Source organism: Scylla paramamosain, chromosome 1, assembly GCF_035594125.1.
Source record: "Scylla paramamosain isolate STU-SP2022 chromosome 1, ASM3559412v1, whole genome shotgun sequence".
Lineage (NCBI taxonomy): Eukaryota > Metazoa > Arthropoda > Malacostraca > Decapoda > Portunidae > Scylla > Scylla paramamosain.
Window position 1 is genome coordinate 7,727,501 of NC_087151.1, and position 21,754 is coordinate 7,749,254.

General features: G+C 37.0%; 1 protein-coding gene across 4 annotated transcripts in view; it reads right to left on the reverse strand.

The window, feature by feature from the left end:
* LOC135098386 (RNA polymerase I-specific transcription initiation factor RRN3-like) overlaps positions 1-21,754 on the reverse strand; it is a 34,003-nt gene that overhangs the window by 5,435 nt on the left and 6,814 nt on the right. The window contains exons 4-8 of one of the 4 annotated variants that reach the window (XM_064000814.1): positions 21,399-21,507; positions 18,864-19,016; positions 12,326-12,419; positions 4,856-5,494; positions 578-698 (exon numbers count right to left, since the gene is read on the reverse strand). In XM_064000814.1, coding sequence (XP_063856884.1) covers positions 578-698; positions 4,856-5,494; positions 12,326-12,419; positions 18,864-19,016; positions 21,399-21,507 — 1,116 coding nt within the window. Of the gene's footprint in view, positions 1-577; positions 699-4,855; positions 5,495-12,325; positions 12,420-18,863; positions 19,017-21,398; positions 21,523-21,754 lie in introns of all 4 variants that reach the window. The other 3 variants (XM_064000745.1, XM_064000922.1, XM_064000873.1) reach the window with 3 other exon arrangements.

Below are 21,754 nucleotides of genomic sequence, written 5' to 3' on the forward strand. Positions count from 1 at the left end.
TAAGTATCTGCTAAATACTCATTTCTCTTAAACACATACACCATCATGTTAAGTCACTTTAGCATGATGATCCTTCCTCATGGCTGACCACAGCTGACCAATGTAAAGGAACCAAGATAATATTAGAAACTTTAGGTAAATTTTTGTTATTTGAAAGAAAAAAAAAAAAAAAAAAAAAAAAAAAAAAATTATATATATATATATATATATATATATATATATATATATATATATATATACTCGTATATATATATATATATATATATATATATATATATATATATATATATATATATATATATATATATATATATATATATATATATATATATATACTATCTATATATATATATATATATATATATATATATATATATATATATATATATATATATATATATATATATATATATATATATATATATATATTACAAGCAAAATGCACTGCAGAGAAGCATGCATGCAGGAATAGAAAATACAACACAAAAATATAAACCCTAACAAAAAAGAATAAAAAAAACATATAACACATTAGTATTTGATAAATAATTATATACCAACAAGAATAAATTCTTACTTTTTGAATTTTCAGTATACTCCTTGTATCTGAAGGTGAACACATAGAACACTGTCTGACAAGCAAAGTAGAAAGGTGAGTGGAGCTGCAAGTCCTCATAATTTGTGGTCTGCACTGTTTCCTGCAACAAATAAAAAGAATAGTTAAGATCATCTACCTTTAGCTTTCCAGGTAACTACATAGCAAAAAACCATGGTAGGCAATATGGTTTAAGAAGATCTTTGTGTAAATGCGAGATCTCTGCTTGCACTTTAAAAAGTGGCAAGTGTATCAATATAAAGTAGTTACCATTACTATGTTCATTTATTTGCCATTACTGACAACAGCTCTTAAAGTAAAAATATTTCTTATGAATGAACTAAATCATATGCAATTACATGTGCCTAATTTTTTTCACCCAGCACAGAAAAATAATTCAAAACTCTTTACACACTGTTTCTATGATTATTCCTCCCCTCCTGTTGCAAATGTAAAGGAGGATGCATTAGAAACCTGCCAAACTGGTAATTACTCCCGGAGAGGTTTCATACACAATGGTATAGGTGGATGCTGTGAACTTGCCTCCAACCCAGCAGTGACGTTCCTGTCCCTGAACATTTCCCTTTATGTCTCACAACACAAGAAGGTATTCAAAGCCCAGGGTGACCAGATGTCCTGTATTATATGAGATTATTCTGCGTCCTGTATCTACCCTACCCAGGACACCTTTTGTCCTGTATTTTTCAAGATTTAAAAAAATCTATACATGAAATTTTGAGAAAATTGTACATTTTACAGCTATATCAATTAAAAAAATAATAACATTTGAGTGAAATTTGATTTGAAAGGACCAGCCAGATCTAGCTGGCAACTCTGTGGGGCACATGGCACCAAGGGCCCAGGAATGAGTCGGACAGTGCATCAGTTGTGATCAAAACATACAATGGACACACCTTTTTAAACTAAGTGAAAAAAAAAAAAAAACTGTGTACAAGTCAATGAAACAAGTCCTTTGACCCCTGCTGAAAGGGACTTTGCACTGCAAGTTTGTGATGTGCACTTCACCTCTTCATATTTCCTCTTCGTATTTCAGTTTTGAAAAGCTAGTCACCCTGTCAAAGCCTGCCCTACAAAGGCAACTCTCTCCCTTCTTATACTACACTACATGCACCTTATACACCTACACTTTTCACTCAAAATTAGGATATAAAAATGGTGACTCTAACACCAGCCTTGGTATCTCCATCTAGGGAGAAGACCAGAAATGTCTTCAGGTCAGACTGCTCTTCTATTATTGGCATAAAGTGTCTCGATACCTCTGTACATCAACTTCTGCAACATTTGTGGCCTTAGATCTCATTTTCAATCTGTAAAACATCACCTTTCCACAACTCAACTTCTTTACCTCACTAAAACACAAGTGCCTACAAGCTATTGGCAGCATTTCTTCTGTTCCCTATTGCTATATTATTTTCATACTCAATCCAAAGCTGGAAGTTAGGTCTGCATATGCAATGACTTAATTTGCTCTCATTCCCAAGCTATAGATTCTTCTGAATTTCCTACCATTAGGTTCAGCCTTCAGAATCATTCTCAGACTTAACTATACAGTTAGTGACACTTGCGATTAGGAATCCTGTAAATGTGAGCATCACATTGCACAAACTGGCAACTTGCCCTTCCTTGGTCTGAAAAATCTGCCTGGAGAAAATACCATATTTCCCAACATATAAGATGCACTCCTCTCCCTCCCCCCCCAAAAAAAAAAAAAAAAAACACTGTCTTATACCCCGATGATAAGGTTTGGGTAGTCCTATGGGTTAAGGTTACCAGTATTAGAGTAACACCTAAACACCACTGTTTGACCCCAGAATGAAATGTATATATATATGTTTAAATATTATTAGATAATGGTTACAAATCGAAATAGTGCTAAAAATTTCTAGATAATGATTATGAACTAAAATAATGTTATAACATAAAAGCTAATTGCTGTAACTCCAAAGCACATCACTCAATGGCCTAACCTTATGTGAATAAAATTTGTGGTATATTCATTAAGGTAATGAATAGCTTTATGGTGAAGTCATAGCCATAATTTGTATGAAGAAAGTGGCTTACGCTGGTTACGCTTCATGCACCACAAAACATGGCTGCATATTCAACGTGTAGCATCAAGATCAAGATCAGAGCTATTAACATGTGCATGGAGTGTTTTGTTTACCATTTCAAGTCGACAAATGCTTGGGGTAGGAGCACTGTAACTCTCCAGCTAAAAATGAATATCTTAAACACAGAGAAAGGCAGAAAACAACGTAGTTGTTCAGTGACAGTTATGATCACTGATAAACTGGTATAATATTTTCTGCTCTTCTGTGTTGGTTTGAGCTGCAACTTGGACCAAAGCCTGATTAAGGGGCAGGCTATGAAATTCAGGGAGAAGTGGGGCTTATTTTATTTTTTCTAAATATCCCCTGCCAAATTATGGGTGTTTAATACTCCAATGCGTCTCATATGGCGGGAAATACAGTAACTACATGGCAACTTAGGTTAGTCCCTCATATGTTTTTGAATAACAGATTCAGTGTCTGACATAATGATATAAAGGAAAGTTAACTTTTGTGATTGCTGTGTTTGTTTTAAGCAAAGTGTTTTACAAAGATGTGTGATGCCTGGAAAATATACAGACTACGATTACATAGTACAAATGTTAGAGTTTCACTAGAACGGTGAAATGAACATATAAATAAGCTGGCAGTGAAAAGATTGTGAGTGCGTTGGTGAAGAAATGGAGCGATGAGGGACGCCAGGATGTGCCTCACCACAAACATGGTGGTGGGCTCCTTCAAAAATGTTTGACATCTTGTATGGTATAAAGATACAGATAAAGGTACATACTCAGCTTACAGTAAAATGACTAAAAAAGAAATATTTTGGGGCTACCCACCACCATGTTTGTGGTGAGGCACATCCTAGCGTCCCTCATCATTCCATTTCTTCACCAACGCACTCACAGTTTTTCTGAATTGGGAAGCAATTTATCCCATTCCAATTAATGTAAAAAAAATTAATCTATTCCAGGTTCCAAAATCCCCTAATTTTTTTATTTTTATTGGTTTATGTTGTGCCCTAAACATAGAACTGAATGAAAATAACCTAAATGAAATATAGAAAAAATACAGTAAAAGAAAACATGATGTACCATATATTTTGGCATATGAAACAGTATTTGAATCATACTAAAAATGAACAAAAAAGTGAATTGTCCAATGTGTCAGATTAAAAAAACAATGACCTTAAAATCTTACACAAAATACCACTGTAAATAAACACTAACCTCAAAATGATGAGTCATGAAAAGGTTCTGCCCTCTTCAATCTTGAAAACAGTTGTTGTAGTGTACACATTTTTTATTTTTCACTAATATTCTCCCCCCCCCCCCCTCTCTCTCTCTCTCTCTCTCTCTCTCTCTCTCTCTCTCTCTCTCTCTCTCTCTCTCTCTCTCTCTCCATTCCCTGCCCTCCTGTCCCCCTTCCTCCATCCTCATCTCTCTCTCTCTCTCTCTCTCTCTCTCTCTCTCTCTCTCTCTCTCTCTCTCTCTCTCTCTCTCTCTCTCTCTCTCTCTCTCTCTCTCTCTCTCTCTCTCCATTCCCTGCCCTCCTGCCCCCCTTCCTTCATCCTTCTCTCTCTCTCTCTCTCTCTCTCTCTCTCTCTCTCTCTCTCTCTCTATATCTCTCTCTCTGTGAAAATAAGAACAATCCTAAGAATTGTTAAATAGGATGAGACTGATAGAGAATGAAAATGGAATTGTATGAGTGAGAAAGGATGAAGCGAAAATGACACAGAATGAATGAGGGGGAGAGAGAGAGCAAGGTATCACTCCCATGTTCTTTACCTCTGACAGATAAGGAGGAGGGGCAGTGACAGGGAGGGAGTTTTGAGACTAGACAAAAGAGGGAGGAAGAGGAAAGGAAAAATGGGAGGAAGGAACATACGGGGAAGGAGAGTACATGGGGCAAGGAAGGGGAGGGGGGGAAGGAGGAAGGGAGGGAAATGGGGAAGGATGGGGGAGGGACAAGGAAGTGAGAGGGAAGGAAGGGGGAAGAAGGGAAGGGAAGGGGCAGTAGGAATGCTAAAGGGAATGACTGAGTGGTGTCGCTTAAAGTGTAAAGTGTATGATGAGTATGTATGAGTATGTATGAGTGTATGAGGATGAGTGTATGTATGAGTGTATGAGGATGATGAGTATGTATGTATGAGTGTAAAGTTATGATACTGAATAATGCAAACTCTACTCACCTGCTTGTCGAGATAACGGTAGCACCAAGCACATATGATCTCCAAGCACGAGTGGACATGACTGAAAGGAATAAATTTGCCACGTGCCAACAAACTTCCTATGTATGCCATGGCATTGCGTCTCTCATCTCTAAAGCAATTTGGATTTTCAAATTTCTTAACTCTTAGATATTCTAGAAAGTGTGTGGCAAGTCCAGGCCGTAAAGCAAGAAGGTAAAACAAAAGAAACTGAGTATGTGAAGAAGCATGTGTGGTTAAAATTATACGTGAAAACACTTCTTTGAGGTCTGAAAAGAGGCTTTTAAGAGCTTCTAGATCATGTTCTGTTCCACCACACTCACATCCAACTGTTCTTTGATTTTCTAGTTCAGCATATCTGACACTTCTTGGATGACACACACGTTCACTTTTAAGATGACACATTTTTTCATTTTTTCTGGATTCAACAGCATTTTCAGAATTGATGATATTCTGTTTTAGCTGTATGGTTCTTTTGATGCCATGGCAAATATCATGTATATAATGAAACATCATATCCATGAGTACATCCAGAGTGTTTCCATCTCTATGGCTCATGCAAGGATCTTCTCTAATTTCATTCCTTATTGCTTCAATCGTTCCATCACCATCATCAACCTCCTGGGAACAGAAAAAAAAGTCATTATATTCCTATTAATTTTCTGATAATGCATCCATTATCTCTGTTATTTTTTTATTTTTTTTAAGACACCTTGTTAAATACACGCATTGTCAACTAGCGCTACTCTTGAATTATTTTTTTTATCAATGGTCAACTGTTACAAATTAGTATTGAAAGCAAGATGCATGCAGACAATACCAATAATTAATGAGATTTTCATACTATCTATCACAACAAAATTCTTTAGTCAATATTGACTCATGGAAATAATTTTGAAACTAAGGTTTGAATCCTGAACTAGGTGAAAGCAATTTATGCTTGTCTCTTTTAACTGTTAAAGTACCAGGTGTTAGCCATCAGAAACAGCATAAATGACAAAGTTAATGATTGACAAGCAGAAACTCCAAAAGTAAAAAGTTGAGAAAAATGCACTTATAATACCTATAATAAGCTCCATTATACAGTACAGTAAATCTGGACATAATAATCACATATGGGGGTAAGGTTGGGTCACTAAAGATGAAAATTCACTATATCCTGAGGTTGTTAGTTGAGATACATTTAACAAACACCATTCATTATTTATGGGGAATTGTTCAGTCATATACAACCTCTTATCTTTTCCAACTCCCCACTCCCAATTGCATATTACATTCACAGCAATTAATTATAATTGTTTCTGTCTAGTACTGTATAGTACAGTACTGTCTTCATTTAAATGTAAAGAAAAGAATGTATATACTTCAATTTTCCCCTGTGTGTGTGTGTGTGTGTGTGTAGAAGAGTGTTTGTGTGAGTGCGCGTTTGTGTTTCTGTGAAAGAGTATGTGGGTGTTTATTTGAAAGTGGGTGTGTTTGTGTGTGTGTGTACAGTTCAGTAGTCACTCAATACAATACAGTACAATATTCAGTCAACGAATCAATAATTCAATTCACACATAAAAAAAAATATAACAAAAAGAAACTGAACAAGGGAAAGATAGGAACACCAATTCACAGCAGTGAAAGCAATTAGGCCTATTACTTGAGTGACAGGTATGAATGCATGGTAGATAAGGGGAATGTATATGTACACACACACACACACACACACACACACACACACACACACACACACACACACACACACTCTCTCTCTCTCTCTCTCTCTCTCTCTCTCTCTCTCTCTCTCTCTCTCTCTCTCTCTCTCTCTGAGTACAGTATTAGTGTATTGGTTTCTTACTGTCCCTTTCTATTACTGTACAATATGTAATACTGTAGTAGATAATAATAAAATTAGAGTACATTAATAATGAATAATAATAATGAAATAATGATAATAATGAAATTTTGTTCTTACTTAGGAAGAAAACAATGCTTTAGGAGTGCACTGTATGAAGCAGAAGGATGGAAGATAATGCAACCACAATCTACACTGTGCACCAAAACTCAATGAACACACTATAATGTACTGTTTTGTACACTGTACACTAAATGAAGTTTTCAATGTTGATTTCACATTTAATCTTAATACTGAACACTGTACTGACCTTAATACGCACTGTAAGCTATTGAGCCACTAACATAACACTTACCATTATAGTCTTACTATTAGACTTAATACTGTATCCTTATCATTAAACATTCATGAAGCTGAATGATTTAAAATTTCTGAGATACTGATAGAATCTTTCTCTTGCCCTTCACACCTGATGAGGTAGGGGAACTAGGAGCCTTTGATGCCGTTCTTTGAGTACAAACCATGTCTTAATAGGCAAACAGGTGATGAAACACGATGTATGAGCTGAGAATTACAGACACAGTGCACACTGTGAAATGAGGCAACAAACTGCTGCAGAGTAATGTTGCCATTGGTGGGGATGATGTAAAGTGACAAGCAGACCGGGTATGTTGCACCTATAACTGCCCAACATGTTTAAGCTTAGGTTGACCACATGTCAGCCAACTCCTCCACGTTTTACAACCTAGCATGTTTATAAAATAAGGCAAGTGTTTGATAATTTGAGGAGAGAAAAAAAATAAAATAAATAAATAAAAAAATAATATAAATAAAAATAAAATAAATAAATAAATAAAAATAAAATAAATAAATAAATAAAATAAAATAAATAAAAAACAATAATATTAATAATAATAATAATTTGGGAACAGTTTGTTCACAAAATAAAACATGTTTGATAGCCTTAAAGGGTTAGTTATACCCAAAATTTGATAAATAGAAGTTCACTGTATTGAAGGTTTACTGTAGAATGTCCCACTCAAAAGCTTCTGATTTGGTGCCAGTATTTTATTTGCCAAATAATAATAATGATAATAATAATAATAATTTGGGAACAGTTTGTTCACAAAATAAAACATGTCTGATAGCCTTAAAGGGTTAGTCATACCCAAAATTTGATAAATAGAATTTCACTGTATAGAAGATTTACTGTAGAATGTCCCACTCAAAAGCTTCTGATTTGGTGCCAGAATTTTATTTGCCTAACATCATTTCCTGTTTTCTATAGTCCCTAATTAAACTAGCTGTTGTGCATCAATCTCTCAGTCTTGAAAGTCAGATTAACTGCCATGAGTCAGTTTTTCTACCCTACAAGTCAAACTAATTGCCATGCAATTAATTGGCCATACAAATCACACTAAATGCTGTGTGTCAGTCTCTTCAGCAAGCAAATCTAACTACTGTGCCGCAGTCTCTTGGAAGTATAAGTCAAACTAACTGTCATGTACCCATCTCTTGGCTGTACAAGTCACCCTAACTGACTGTGTAAGTAAAACTACCTGTTGTGGGTCAGTAGGAAAAAGCAGTCACAAAATGGCAACTAACAAGTAAATAGAAAAATGCATTGTTCTGCATTAACAAGTAAATAGAAAAATGCATTGTTCTGCATTTTTCTGTTTTCAAAGCCTTTACTTCTGAATTAATGTTTTTTCATTTATTTATTTTTTTTATTGAATGGCAATTGAATAGACATTGTGTATTTTATGAATAAATATAAGTTAAGCAAGAGTGTTTGTTTTCAATGAAAATCCCTGTAAAAGTGTGGAATTTTCTTATTAACTTTCCATGATCTGTATGTATAATGTGAATTTCTAATAATTCATTTGATTTAGTCAAACTGTATCACATTTATAACTATACAAATAGAACAATGTTCCTTTTTCATAGGTTATTTTGCCCACAATGACTATAAACTGGGTCATTCTTCAGTATGTACATGAAGATATACCTATTTTGCCTTCTGAAGGGATATACTTTATGAATAAAATGAGTTATATAATGTATCTTAACATACAGATTTACATAAATGCTGAAACAAAATTTAGATAGAAAATTCAGATTTAGTTAAACTTATGCCAATAAATGAAACGATAATTACTCCCAGTGAGGTCTAAAGGGTTCAGGGGGTGCTGTGAATTTATCATTAAACCCAGCTGTGATCTTACTGAATGTTTCCCTTTGTATCTCACAACACAAGGGGGCAGTCACAGCCTGCCCTCTAAAGACAACTCTCTTCCTCCACACAAAACTACAAGCACATAATAACACACACACCTTCACTCAAAAATTTTAGAATCATCATGGCGACTCCTACACCAGCCTCGGAGTCCCCATCTGGGACCCCAGGTCGGACAGCCTTTCTGTCGACGACCCTAAGTGTCTTTACACCCCCTTCAACTTTTTCTTCATTAACTTCTGCAACATTCGCGGTCTAAGATCTAATTTTCAATCTGTAGAACACCACCTCTCCTCTTCTAAACCTCATCTTTCTTTCCTCACTGAAACTCAGGTGTCTGAGGCAACTGACAGTAGCCCCTTTTCTGTTCCCTCCTACTTTCTCTATCCTCATTTTCGATCCAAAGCTGGATGCTGCATTTATGTGCGCAATGACTTAACCTGCTCTCATGCCCACGTTCTTGAATCTTCCGAGTTTTCCACCATCTGGCTACGACTACAGAGTCACTCTCAAACTAAATTTATCTGTGCTGTATACCTTTCACCTAACTCCTCTGACTTTAAGAAATTCTTTGACTACTTAACTTCCAAAATGGAGCACATTCTGACCCTCTTCCCTTTTGCAGAGATCTCCATTCTTGGAGACTTCAATGTTCACCACCAGTTTAGGCTTTCCTCTCCCTTCACTGATCATCTTGGTGAACTAGCCTTCAACTTTGCTATCCTCCATGACCTAGAGCAATTGGTGCAACACCCTACTCTTATTCCTGACCGTCTAGGAGATACGCCCAACATTCTTGATCTTTTCCTGACCTCTAATCCTTCTGCTTATGCTGCCCTTTTTTCTCTGTTGGGCTCCTCGGATCACAATCTCATATCTGTATCTTGTCCTATCACTCCAATCTCTCCTCAGGATCCCCATAAGCGAAGGTGCCTCTAGCGTTTTGCCTCTGCTAGTTGGGGGACCTGAGGAGGTATTTTGCTGATTTTCCTTGGAATGATTACTGCTTTCGTGTCAGAAACCTGTCTTTGTGTGCTGAGTGCATAACAGAGGTGATAGTGTCTGGCATGGAGGCATACATTCCTCACTCTTTTTCTCGTCCTAAACCTTCTAAACCTTGGTTTAACACAGCTTGTTCTCGTGCTATACATGATAGAGAGGTGGCCCACAAAAGGTACTTAAGCCTTCCATCACCAGAATCTAGTGCACTTTATATTTCTGCCCGGAACCATGCCAAGTCTGTTCTCCAACTAGCCAAAAACTCCTTCATTAACAGAGTGTCAAAACCTTTCAAGATCTAACTCCCCTCATGACTTCTGGCATCTAGCCAAAAATATCTCCAATAACGTTGCTTCTTCTTCTTTCCCTCCTTTATTTCAACCAGATGGCACCACTGCTATCACACCTATTTCTAAAGCTGAACTCTTTGCTCAAACCTTTGCTAAAAACTCTACCTTGGATGATTCTGGGCTTGTTCCTCCCTCTCCTCCACCCTCTGACTACTTCATGCCACCTATTAAAATTCTTCACAATGATGTTTCCCATGCCCTTGCTGACCTAAACCCTCGGAAGGCTTATGGACCTGATGGGGTCCCTCCTATTGTTCTCCTAAACTGTGCCTCCGTGCTTGCACCTTGCCTAGTCAAACTCTTTCAGCTCTGCCTGTCAACATCTTCCTTTCCTTCTTGCTGGAAGTTTGCCTATAGTCAACCTGTTCCTAAAAAGGGTGACCGTTCTAATCCCTCAAACTACCTTCCTATTGCTTTAACTTCCTTCCTATCTAAAGTTTTGAATCTATTCTCAACAGGAAGATTCTTAAACATTTACCACTCCACAACCTTCTATCTGATCACCAGTACAGATTCCGTAAATTCTGCTCTACTGGTGATCTTCTGGCTTTCCTTACTGAGTCTTGGTCATTCTCTTTTAAGAGATTTTGGTGAAACTTTTGCTGTTGCCTTGGATATATCAAAAGCTTTTGATAGAGTCTGGCACAAAGCTTTGATTTCCAAACTGCCCTCCTACGGCTTCAATCCTTCTCTCTATAACTTCATCTAAAGTTTCCTTTCTGACCGTTCTATTGCTGCTGTGGTAGACAGTCATTGTTCTTTTCTTAAATCTATTAACAGTGGTGTTCCTCAGGGTTCTGTCCTGTCACCCACTCTCTTCTTATTATTCATTAATGATCTTCTAAACCAAACTTCTTGTCCTATCCACTCCTACGCTGATGATACCACCCTGCACTTTTCCACGTCTTTTCATAGACGTCCAAACCTTCAGGAGGTAAACATTTCACGCAGGGAAGCCACAGAACCCTTGACTTCTGATCTTTCTAAAATTTCTGATTGGGGCAGAGCAAACTTGGTATTGTTCAATGCCTCAAAAATTCAATTCCTCCATCTGTCAACTCGACACAACCTTCCAGACAACTATCCCCTCTTCTTCAATGACACTCAACTGTCCCCCTCTTCTACACTGAACATCCTTGGTCTGTCCTTTACTTATAATCTGAACTGGAAACTTCACATCTCATCTCTAGCTAAAACAGCTTCTATGAAGTTAGGCGTTCTGAGATGTCTCCGCCAGTTTTTCTCACCCCCCTAGCTGCTAACTCCATCCATGTATGGAGTATGCTTCACATGTCTGGAGGGGATCCCACTCATACTGCTCTTCTAGACAGGGTGGAATCAAAAGCTTTTCATCTCATCAACTCCTCTCCTCTAACTGACTTGTCTTCAGCCTCTTTCTCACTGCTGCAATGTTGCATCTCTAGCTGTCTTCTACCGCTATTTTCATGCTAACTGCTCTTCTGATCTTGCTAACTGCATGCCTCCCCTCCTCCCGCGGCCTCGCTGCACAAGACTTTCTTCTTTCTCTCGCCCCTATTCTGTCCATCTCTCTAACGCAAGAGTTAACCAGTATTCTCAATCATTCATCCCTTTCTCTGGTAAACTCTGGAACTCCCTGCCTGCTTCTGTATTTCCACCTTTCTATGACTTGAATTCCTTCAAGAGGGAGGTTTCAAGACACTTATTCATCAATTTTTGACTACTGCTTTGACCCTTTTATGGGGCAGGCATTTCAGTGGGCATTTTTTTATTGGATTTCTGTTGCCCTTGGCCAGTGTCCTTCCTACACACACACACACACACACACACACACACACACACACACACACACACACACACACACACACACACACACTGAAAAAAAAAAAAAAAAAAAAAAAAAATTGCATATACAATACTACAAGCTGGAGTGGTTAATGAAACTGAGGCTTTAAAGTTTTGTAAATGTTGTTAACTGTAGGCAATGGGGTTTTCCTAGCTATATAATCTAATTACTTTTGCTTGACATATAATTGTTGTATACTTACCATATTAAACATTTCTTCCTCATCACTACTGTCTTCATCCTCAAGGTCCTTCATCAACTCAGAACGAGGAGTATGCACGTCAATGGTTATCATGCTGTAGGGGAGAGGAAAAAAAAAAATAAATAAATAAATGAAATAAAATAAAATAAAATAAATAAATAAATAAATAAATAAATAAATAAATAATAAATAAATAAATAAATAAATAAATAAATAAATAAAAATAAATAAATAAATAAATAAATAAATACTGATGAGCTGCTCTGATGCTAACTGGAAAATAAGTTAATCATACAAATCTAAGTAGGATAAAAAGGAAAAAAAAAGGAAGCAATTACTTCCGAAAAATATATAATCTAAATTCTTGAACAGTATAATTTTTCCTGATGCATACACATTGATTTATCTGCATTTGATTTTGCAATGTGCCAGTGTATTGGAATTAGCATAAATTTCTATGGTATTATTTTACTTATTTTACATTTATCTATTCAAGCATCTTTAAACTATCTCAATTAATGGAACTGTTAATACATGCACTTTATCATACTATGTCATGGGTTGGAAAACTGCAGCCAACTTTCCAGTGAAGCAGAGATAAATAAAGAAGCAAATACTGTACTCAATTACATATACGCCTTTAACACTCTTCTGTGACATATTATTTTATCAGGACTTCCATTTAATTTTACAATTTCACTAGAAGCTGATGTATATAGTAATCCTTTACACTATTCTACTCAATCTTTCTTTATGAATATCTGAACTATTTCAGCATTATTATATCTAACCTTTCTACATACCCCTAACCTCATCAAGCCTTTGAATAAGTGAATTAACTAGAGCTTCAAATATTCCATATTCTGGTTTAATATTACAAAATCTAACTTTTGTAACAAAGTCAGCACCTCACACGCTTTTTGAGCTACGGTTACTAAAAATGCAAAATTTTATTGTGAATGTATCTTGATGTTGGCATAATTCAGCACTTCTAGTATTGCTATAATGCAATTATGAGTTTTTCTAATTTCTTGAAATTTCAACTAAAGTAGAATTGTTACTTTAATTTTTGGTCTCAGCACTTTTTTGTTTAAGGGAGCAGCTGATCTAAAATAAAATCATAAATATGCAACTTTTCAAAATGCATGAAAATAGAAAAATATCAATGTTAAAACAGATAAATTTGAAATTTCCGCAAACTAAAGTCATAGAATATTTAATGTCAATTATTATGAAGAAAGAATGAAATAAACTGGTTATGATGAAGTTATAAAGACATGAAGTTAAAAAATTTACTTTTGAGAAAATAAGACCAGAACATCAGAAAATCCCAAACCGCAATGCTCTGCACTCCTGTCAGAAGTTTCCTGCCTTATAAAATATGTCTCTCTGCAGGTACTTGTTTTCATTCTCTTGGCAATATGTCAGTCCATCCTCTTATTCTTTTCCTTCAGAACCTTGTCAAGAGTGAATGAATAAGATAGAACCAAGTGTCCACCAAGATTACTAGCAACACTTGTATTCTATAGGCGTTACAGCTAGGGCAAAGTCAAGCTTTCGCTTTGTTGCCATAAGGTGTTTAGGGCAGTGCTGCCAGATATGACTATGAAAGGACTCATTAGGATTTTCAGTAAGTCCCTGGAGGCATCTCTTCATATTATCTGTAGCGAGACAAGTATAAACCCCTTTCACCAAGAGCAGCTGCTTTGGTGAGAGAGAGAAAAATACTTTCATCTCGAATGGCTTTTTGGCATTTCGCCTTTCACCACTGCAACATGGAAGAAGCACCAGAAATCTTCTCCTCTAGGGCAGAGATCATGATAAAATGACACAACCTCATCCCTCATCGTTACCTCTAAGGTACTGACCTTTCTTTCAATTTGCTGCTTGAAGCAATGTTGCAGCTTGTAAATAATTTTGTCAATAAGTTTGTTTTTGTCTTCCAAAATTGATCTCCTCTTCCTACTTCCACTTTGGCTGACTTCAATAAAAGTGTCCTTATGCAAATTTTTTCAGCCCTGTGCCAAGTCTTTCCACAACATGGTTAGTGCAGTCCCATTTTTCAGTTACATGTTCTTTTCCATAAGGGCCATCACCACTGTTACATTTCTTCACAGCTCTAAATACACGACTGTCACTACCACTGATAAACTTTATATAGCCCATGTTGTGCTCTAGGGACCTCTTTTACATTGTGAGGGCTGCAGCAGCTTCCATACCACCTGATGTGCCTTCATAGTTCATGTCACACAGTCCCCTATGATTTACTTTCTACTTCTTGTACTCCTCCTCTGAGATCTTTTTTTATGAAGAGTAGTTGCATGAGATTTACACTGAACACAAGTCTTACTTATTGCTGCATAATCCATTATTAGACCTGAGTATATTTTAATGAGCGCACCACCACCAAGTAACGACATGTGGCCCCGTGTGTGCCAGGTGCCATCAAAACCCATGTCAATGTACAGCACTCCACTTTCATCAGGCATTCTGTTGAGTGTCTCAGCATAAAACTTCAACATCACTCTCCTTCTGTCACAAAGATTATCATTTGCATGACTGATAGCCTTCTTAGTCACATATTTGCAGTAGTCTATGTATTTTCAAATGTAGTGTGGCAAGCTCAAAATAACACAAAGTTTCAACACCACAATACCATACTCCCAGCAATATTACAAAATACACTATAATAAGTGTTACTGGATAGTAACACATGCCCTCTGACTTTTCAATGTCAAGGGCAGTGTTCACTACACCTTTGTAACACTTTGAACAAGTGACTTTCATGGAAATGTCAGCTTAGTGGCATATGAATTTAAACTCTAAATTGGATTCAAAGCACCAGTCACACAGTTTCACAAGATGCTTCTTACTTATCACTATATTCTGTGTTGATGTTTTCTTGGGTGCATCTGAGCCAAGTGATAACTTCTTTCTTTTTTCAGCACTAGAAAGGCAGGGTGGAAGAGATGGTGATGATAATGGCAGCTTTTTTCCACCCTATGGCATGATCTTGCCTTGAACATAAGCTCCTTCTTCTTTTTGCATAAAGCAGACACTCTTGGCATAATTGCAGAAGAAAATGGGGGTCAAATTTGCAAGAAAAAGGAAAGTGTGTGATGAAGCAAGGCATCACATCACCCCCTCCTTTCTTTGGAGTCTCAAGAGACACTGAGGTGAGGAGTGAAGAGTGTCCTTGCCTTTGGAGGGAAGGCAGCCTAGTAACTTTCCGTCTCTACTCCAAGAAGATGCCATGTTACACCACAAACAAAATAAAAAAAAATAGTAAAAACAAAAATCTATTAAAAAAACTATGAAGAGAAGACATTTAAACTCCCAGCCAGCATGTGGGTCCCTTTAAATGCAGTGTAGGGCCATTTAAATTGGATTAGAAAAACTAAGTCTTCTCTCTAGGGCTCACCAAAGTGTTGGTAGATTTTTTGGTGTATGAACCTCCAAACACCATTTATCATGAAAAATGCCAATATTTTGCCTGTATCTCCCCTTAGTAGGAAAGAAATACTCATTATACATTATGAGCTTGCATCTTGCACCTAATCAATACTGAAAAGCTACTGCAAGACAAATGATACTTAGATATATATATAAAAATCTACTTCAGTCACCTTCTGGTTTTCCTTACTGAGTCTTGGTCATCCTCTCTTAGAGATTTTGGTGAAACCTTTGCTCTTGCCTTGGACATATCAAAAGCTTTTGATAGAGTCTGGCACAAAGCTTTGATTTCCAAACTACCCTCCTACGGTTTCCATCCTTCTCTCTAACTTCATCTCAAGTTTCCTTTCTGACCGTTCTATTGCTGCTGTGGTAGACAATCACTGTTAATGGCAAGTAATGCCAACAACTGACAACGGTAATGAAGCCTATCTAAAGTTTTTGAATCTATCCTCAACAGGAAGATTCTTAAACATCTATCACTTCACAATCTTCGATCTGATCGCCAGTATGGGTTCCGTCAAGGCCGCTCTACTGGTGATCTTCTGGCTTTCCTCACTGAGTCTTGGTCATCCTCTTTTAGAGATTTTGGTGAAACTTTTGCTGTTGCCTTGGACATATCAAAAGCTTTTGATAGAGTATGGTACAAAGCTTTGATTTCCAAACTACCCTCCTACGGCTTCTATCCTTCTCTCTGTAACTTCATCTCAAGTTTCCTTTCTGACTGTTGTATTGCTGCTGTGGTAGATGGTCACTGTTCTTCTCCTAAATCTATTAACAGTGGTGCTCCTCAGGGTTCTGTCCTGTCACCCACTCTCTTCTTATTATTCATTAATGATCTAAACCAAGCTTCTTGTCCTATCCACTCCTACGCTGATGATACCACCCTGCACTTTTCCACGTCTTTTCATAGATGTCCAACCCTTCAGGAGGTAAACATTTCACACAGGGAAGCCACAGAAAGCTTGAGTTCTGATTTTTCTAAAATTTCTGATTGGGGCAGAGCAAACTTGGTATTGTTCAATGCCTCAAAAACTCAATTCCTCCATTTGTCAACTCAACACAACCTTCCAGACAACTATCCCCTCTTCTTCAATGACACTCAACTGTCTCCCCTCTTCTACACTGAACATCCTCAGTCTGTCCTATACTTATAATCTGAACTGGAAACTTCACATCTCATCTCTAGCTAAAACAGCTTCTATGAAGTTAGGTGTACTGAGACGTCTCCGCCAGTTTTTCTCACCCCCCCCAGCTGCTAACTCTGTACAAGGGCCTTGTCTGTCCATGTATGGAGTATGCTTCACATGTCTGGGGGGGTTCCACTCATACTGCTCTTCTAGACAGGGTGGAATCAAAAACTTTTTGTCTCATCAACTCCTCTCCTTTAACTGACTGTCTTCAACCTCCCTCTCACTGCCGCAATGTTGCATCTCTAGCTGTCTTCTACCGCTATTTTCATGCTAACTGCTCTTCTGATCTTGCTAACTGCATGCCTCCCCTCTTCCCGCGGCCTCGCTGCACAAGACTTTCTTCTTTCTCTCACCCCTATTCTGTCCACCTCTCTAATGCAAGAGTTAACCAGTATTCTCAGTCATTCATCCCTTTCTCTGGTAAACTCTGGAACTCCCTGCCTGCTTTTGTATTTCCACCTTCCTATGACTTGAATTCCTTCAAGATGGAGGTGTCAAGACACTTATTCATCAATTTTTGACTACTGCTTTGACCCTTTTATGGGACTGGCATTTCAGAGGGCATTTTTTTTAATTGGATTTTGTTGCCCTTAGCCAGTGTCCTTTCTACATAAAAAAAGAAAAAAAAGTCCTTTGGTAGACATTTCATTACCTTCTAAGTAACATGTATATTAGCATGTGTAGCATAACTTTCACAGAAGGTGAAGAAAAAAAAGACAATGGGGAAGAAAGGAAAAGAGGTGGAAAGCAGATCAATCAATCAATCAATTGAATAATCAAGAGGGGCATTCACTAGGTGTTGTCTCACCTGTCCCACAATGCTACTCCCAGAGGTAGCCCTGGGAGCCTCATTTAGGTCCCATTCCCATACCAAGTAATTTCTGATAGGATACATCAACTTGACCCTGTGTTTGTCCCATGACAAACCATGCACTGAGGATAATTATGCACTTAAAAAATGTTGAAATATGCATACAAATATGCAGTAAAAATATGTAAGATACGCACTTAACTCTTAAATGATAGATGTCTTGTGTGGGAACTTCCACTCAGAATGGGGTTTTTTAAAAGAATTTACTCTTATTCTTACTGTCATACTTTCTTTAGTACTTAACCTAGAATTATGAAAAATGTCATACTTTCTTTAGTGCTTGACCTAGAATTAAAAAAAAAAACATAAGAAATGCCAATACTTCTTGTTTGCAATAGAGTTATTGTCCAAGTCATTGATGTTTTAGAAGAGATGGAAGCTGAGATAGAATAACAAAATATCAACTGCTCACCAGGTGGTGGCCTGCATGTGTTCATTATGCTGGATACAGCTTACACACCTGCAGCTCCATCTTGTCTTGGCCATCAGTCCCTCACTGCTCTACCCACACCTCAAAAGGGATATTTTTTCCACAATGCCCTAATAGTTCCATAAATGTATGATTTCACATCTAATAACTTAGGAGTGGATAAAATTAGCTTATGTTAATGCTTCGCTATGCACCCAGATAAGGGTGAATCACCTCTGCTCACTCAGTATGTGTACTGGCGGACCAGGCAGAGGAAAAAACAAGAGTGGAGCTTTGAGTGTCGCAAAATCACGTTGAAAAAAATTTCACATCTGCTTCTGTTTAATCTAAGGCAGAAAAGCATATGATGCAAATATGTGTCACCTGTTGGTTCCCTGAGCTGTGTGCTAGTGTGATCCCACTGCTTAAGGATAAAAAAAACACACATTCCAAAAATTCACCACAACCCAAACAATACTGAATACACCTTTGATGAGATCTTTTCAGAGTTTCAACTGTCCCAATATTTCACCCAATGTTTTATAGCATAACCTAACCTATTTTAATACTTGAGTTTCATAGAACATACAGGTAGATGGTAAAGCAACTCACTTGGTAACAATAACTTCCAGCAGACCCACTCTAAGATGAGGGAGGTAGCTGGCCAACAGTAGCAGGCTATGAGTGTAAGCTACATGATCATGGATGGAGCGCCGGAAGTATGGCATGCACTTTCTTGCTAACGTCAACAGGTGGTCCCGGCTCCTGTATTAAGTACATAAACAAACCACTTAAAAACTAATTGTGGTATGAAGAATCAATGGTGGCATCCCTTATTGTTTTTTTTTTTTTTTTTGTGTGTGTGTGTGTGTGTCATATAACATTACTGAAGAATTTAGGAACCTGATGACCCCATAACTCAGCAATCCCTTCATGGTACAATCACCTTATGTTCAGTAATGCTAATAGGATAAACCTTATTACAATAGAGTGATGACATAAAATCTTCTCCCTTTAGCTTCTGAAAATAAGAATAAGTGTAAAGATGCAAGCTCTCCATGAGCAGTACCTTAAGGGACATTCTGAGCACGTCAGAGCTCCTAACTGTAGTTGTTAGGCTCTTATATCCTCCCAATGTTAAAGGATCTAAATCTAAAACTAATGGCTAAGGAGGTTGTCTTATCAGTGCATTGAACAGTTTGTCTCTCATTGGCAAGACATATTTGGATGGGTGTTTGTCTGAGTTCCTGTGCTTATACTTCAAAAAGCCATTGGTTTAGGATAATGAATGTGGGTGTCCTTTAGGGTTTTCTAGTGGTAACTGAGATATCCCCTGCCTATCTTTTTTTTCAATATCTGAACAAATGACCATGGAGTTAAATCACTCATTAGCATAGGTATTCTGAATGTTAACAGCGTTGAAGGTAAAGTGTTGGAAGAAATAATTGAAGTTTCAAGTAGAAGAATGGTAGATAAGTGCCACCTGCAAGTTGTTATGTATAAAAGACTATCAGCTAGATACATTAAAGGAAAAGATTATAAATATGAATTGCTCTGGTGTAGCAATAATAAATGTATAAATGGTAGTAGCGTCTCATGGAAGTGCATCACAAGCTTCTGAAATTTTATGGTACTGTATATATCAATTAAGGACTATAACTATTACTACCACTATTACTACTACTACAGATTACTATTACTATTAGTACTGCTGCTACAGCTGTTTGTCAACTTATGACCCATGTAACTTTTGATGATGCATATACAGCTGGAAACATGAGATTTTGTGAAGTGTCTAAATCTTGTGCGGCACAGTATAGCATGGTAAAACAAGCATAGACACTCATGCACACACATTCATACTGCTGTTCACCTTAGTCTCACAGTAGCCACAAACAAATTAAAAGGTGAAGTAATAAACAAAGGCAAAGACTCCAGACACTGGTGTGTGTGTACATCATCCATGTAGATATGTACGTGAATGTACACAGAGAAATATTTACACACTGCCAGTGTCATTATTATTATTATTGTTGTTATTATTATTATTATTATTATTATTATTATTATTATTATTATTATTATTATTATTACAGTAAACTAGGACCTAAGGAACAATGTCACATGTGCATGGTGAAAGGTTAGAAGGAAGGCCACACTTGGAGTAAACTGTGTGAAGAGAGCAGTGAATGAGAGAAATAACTGCAGAAAGCAAGAATAATTGTGCATGATAGAGGTGAATGGAGAGCAACAGTGGTGAGTGTATGAAAATGTCATGATCTCAACAACTCCTGGGAAAGGGTGTATTTGGTAGGATCTATTGGTGTATGGATCCAGTAAGAGTGCAAGGCATTCCATCAGAAATATCCTGAACCTGTTATGGTCTAAGGAAGTATGTAGCCAGCTATGCTGTGCCTAAGCTCTAGGGTGTAGTACAGTTGTCCAAAAGGCTATCTCTTTCCACCAGGGGCCAACAGGGCTGAGAGTGTGAATGTATGTATGAATGCATGGTGCTTTGTCTGGGCCACCTTGTGTGGGACTGCCGGCCTGATATATAGATAGATAAGTTACTAATATTATCATTATTACCCCTATTATTACTGTGTGTGGGCTCCATTGAAGAGTAGAAAATAATATACTCATAACTAAAAGGGCCTCAGTGGGAGAACAACGCAATTGTAGGAAGAAAACTAACTTATGCTAAAATAGAAATTATTCAGTCTTAATAAAATCTTATGTCTAACAAAAATTCAACTAAAGACATTTGCTAACAAGAAAACATGGCAAAATGCTTTTTCTTTTTTACTATATGGATGAATATGCACATTATAAAACTATTGCATAAATATTTAATTCTATTACAAGCCCTTTGATAGTGTACCTGTACATTTATGCTAAATAAATACAGAAAGATAGTCATTGCTGGATGGGATTATAAGACCATGGAATACATTTTTATCTTTATGAAAATTGGAGTAAATTATAAGTAAATAATTTAGGTAGCCTTCCAGTATATATATCCACCTTGCTCAATGAAATAGTTAAAATGATACATTTTCACAGTATGCAACATCTATGTGTAGGCCATGCCACATGTATAACAAGAATCTATAGTACATATGTATGTTTAAACAAAAATATACTTACATAGGGACTTGCTTATGGATGGCACAGATTGATCCCACAAGCCTCCAGCAATATGCTTCCTGATTTTCACTCAGCACTCCTGCTCTCTCATTTTCCTCATCATCAACACCTGATAACAGAAGACCTATACATTCATAACCTAGCCATATATTCATCATTAACCCTCACTCTCTTTTGCTTGTTTTGACAATGACAAATTCAATAAGATATGAACTGGCTTTCATATTTTCACTAGTCTTTCTAGAACTCAAACTTGTCTAAAGTAGATTTAGCAGGCTATTACTACTTTAATACACCAAAAATCTTGATTACTGAGAAGACAAACTAAGACAAGGAAAGTAAATTGTAAATCATAT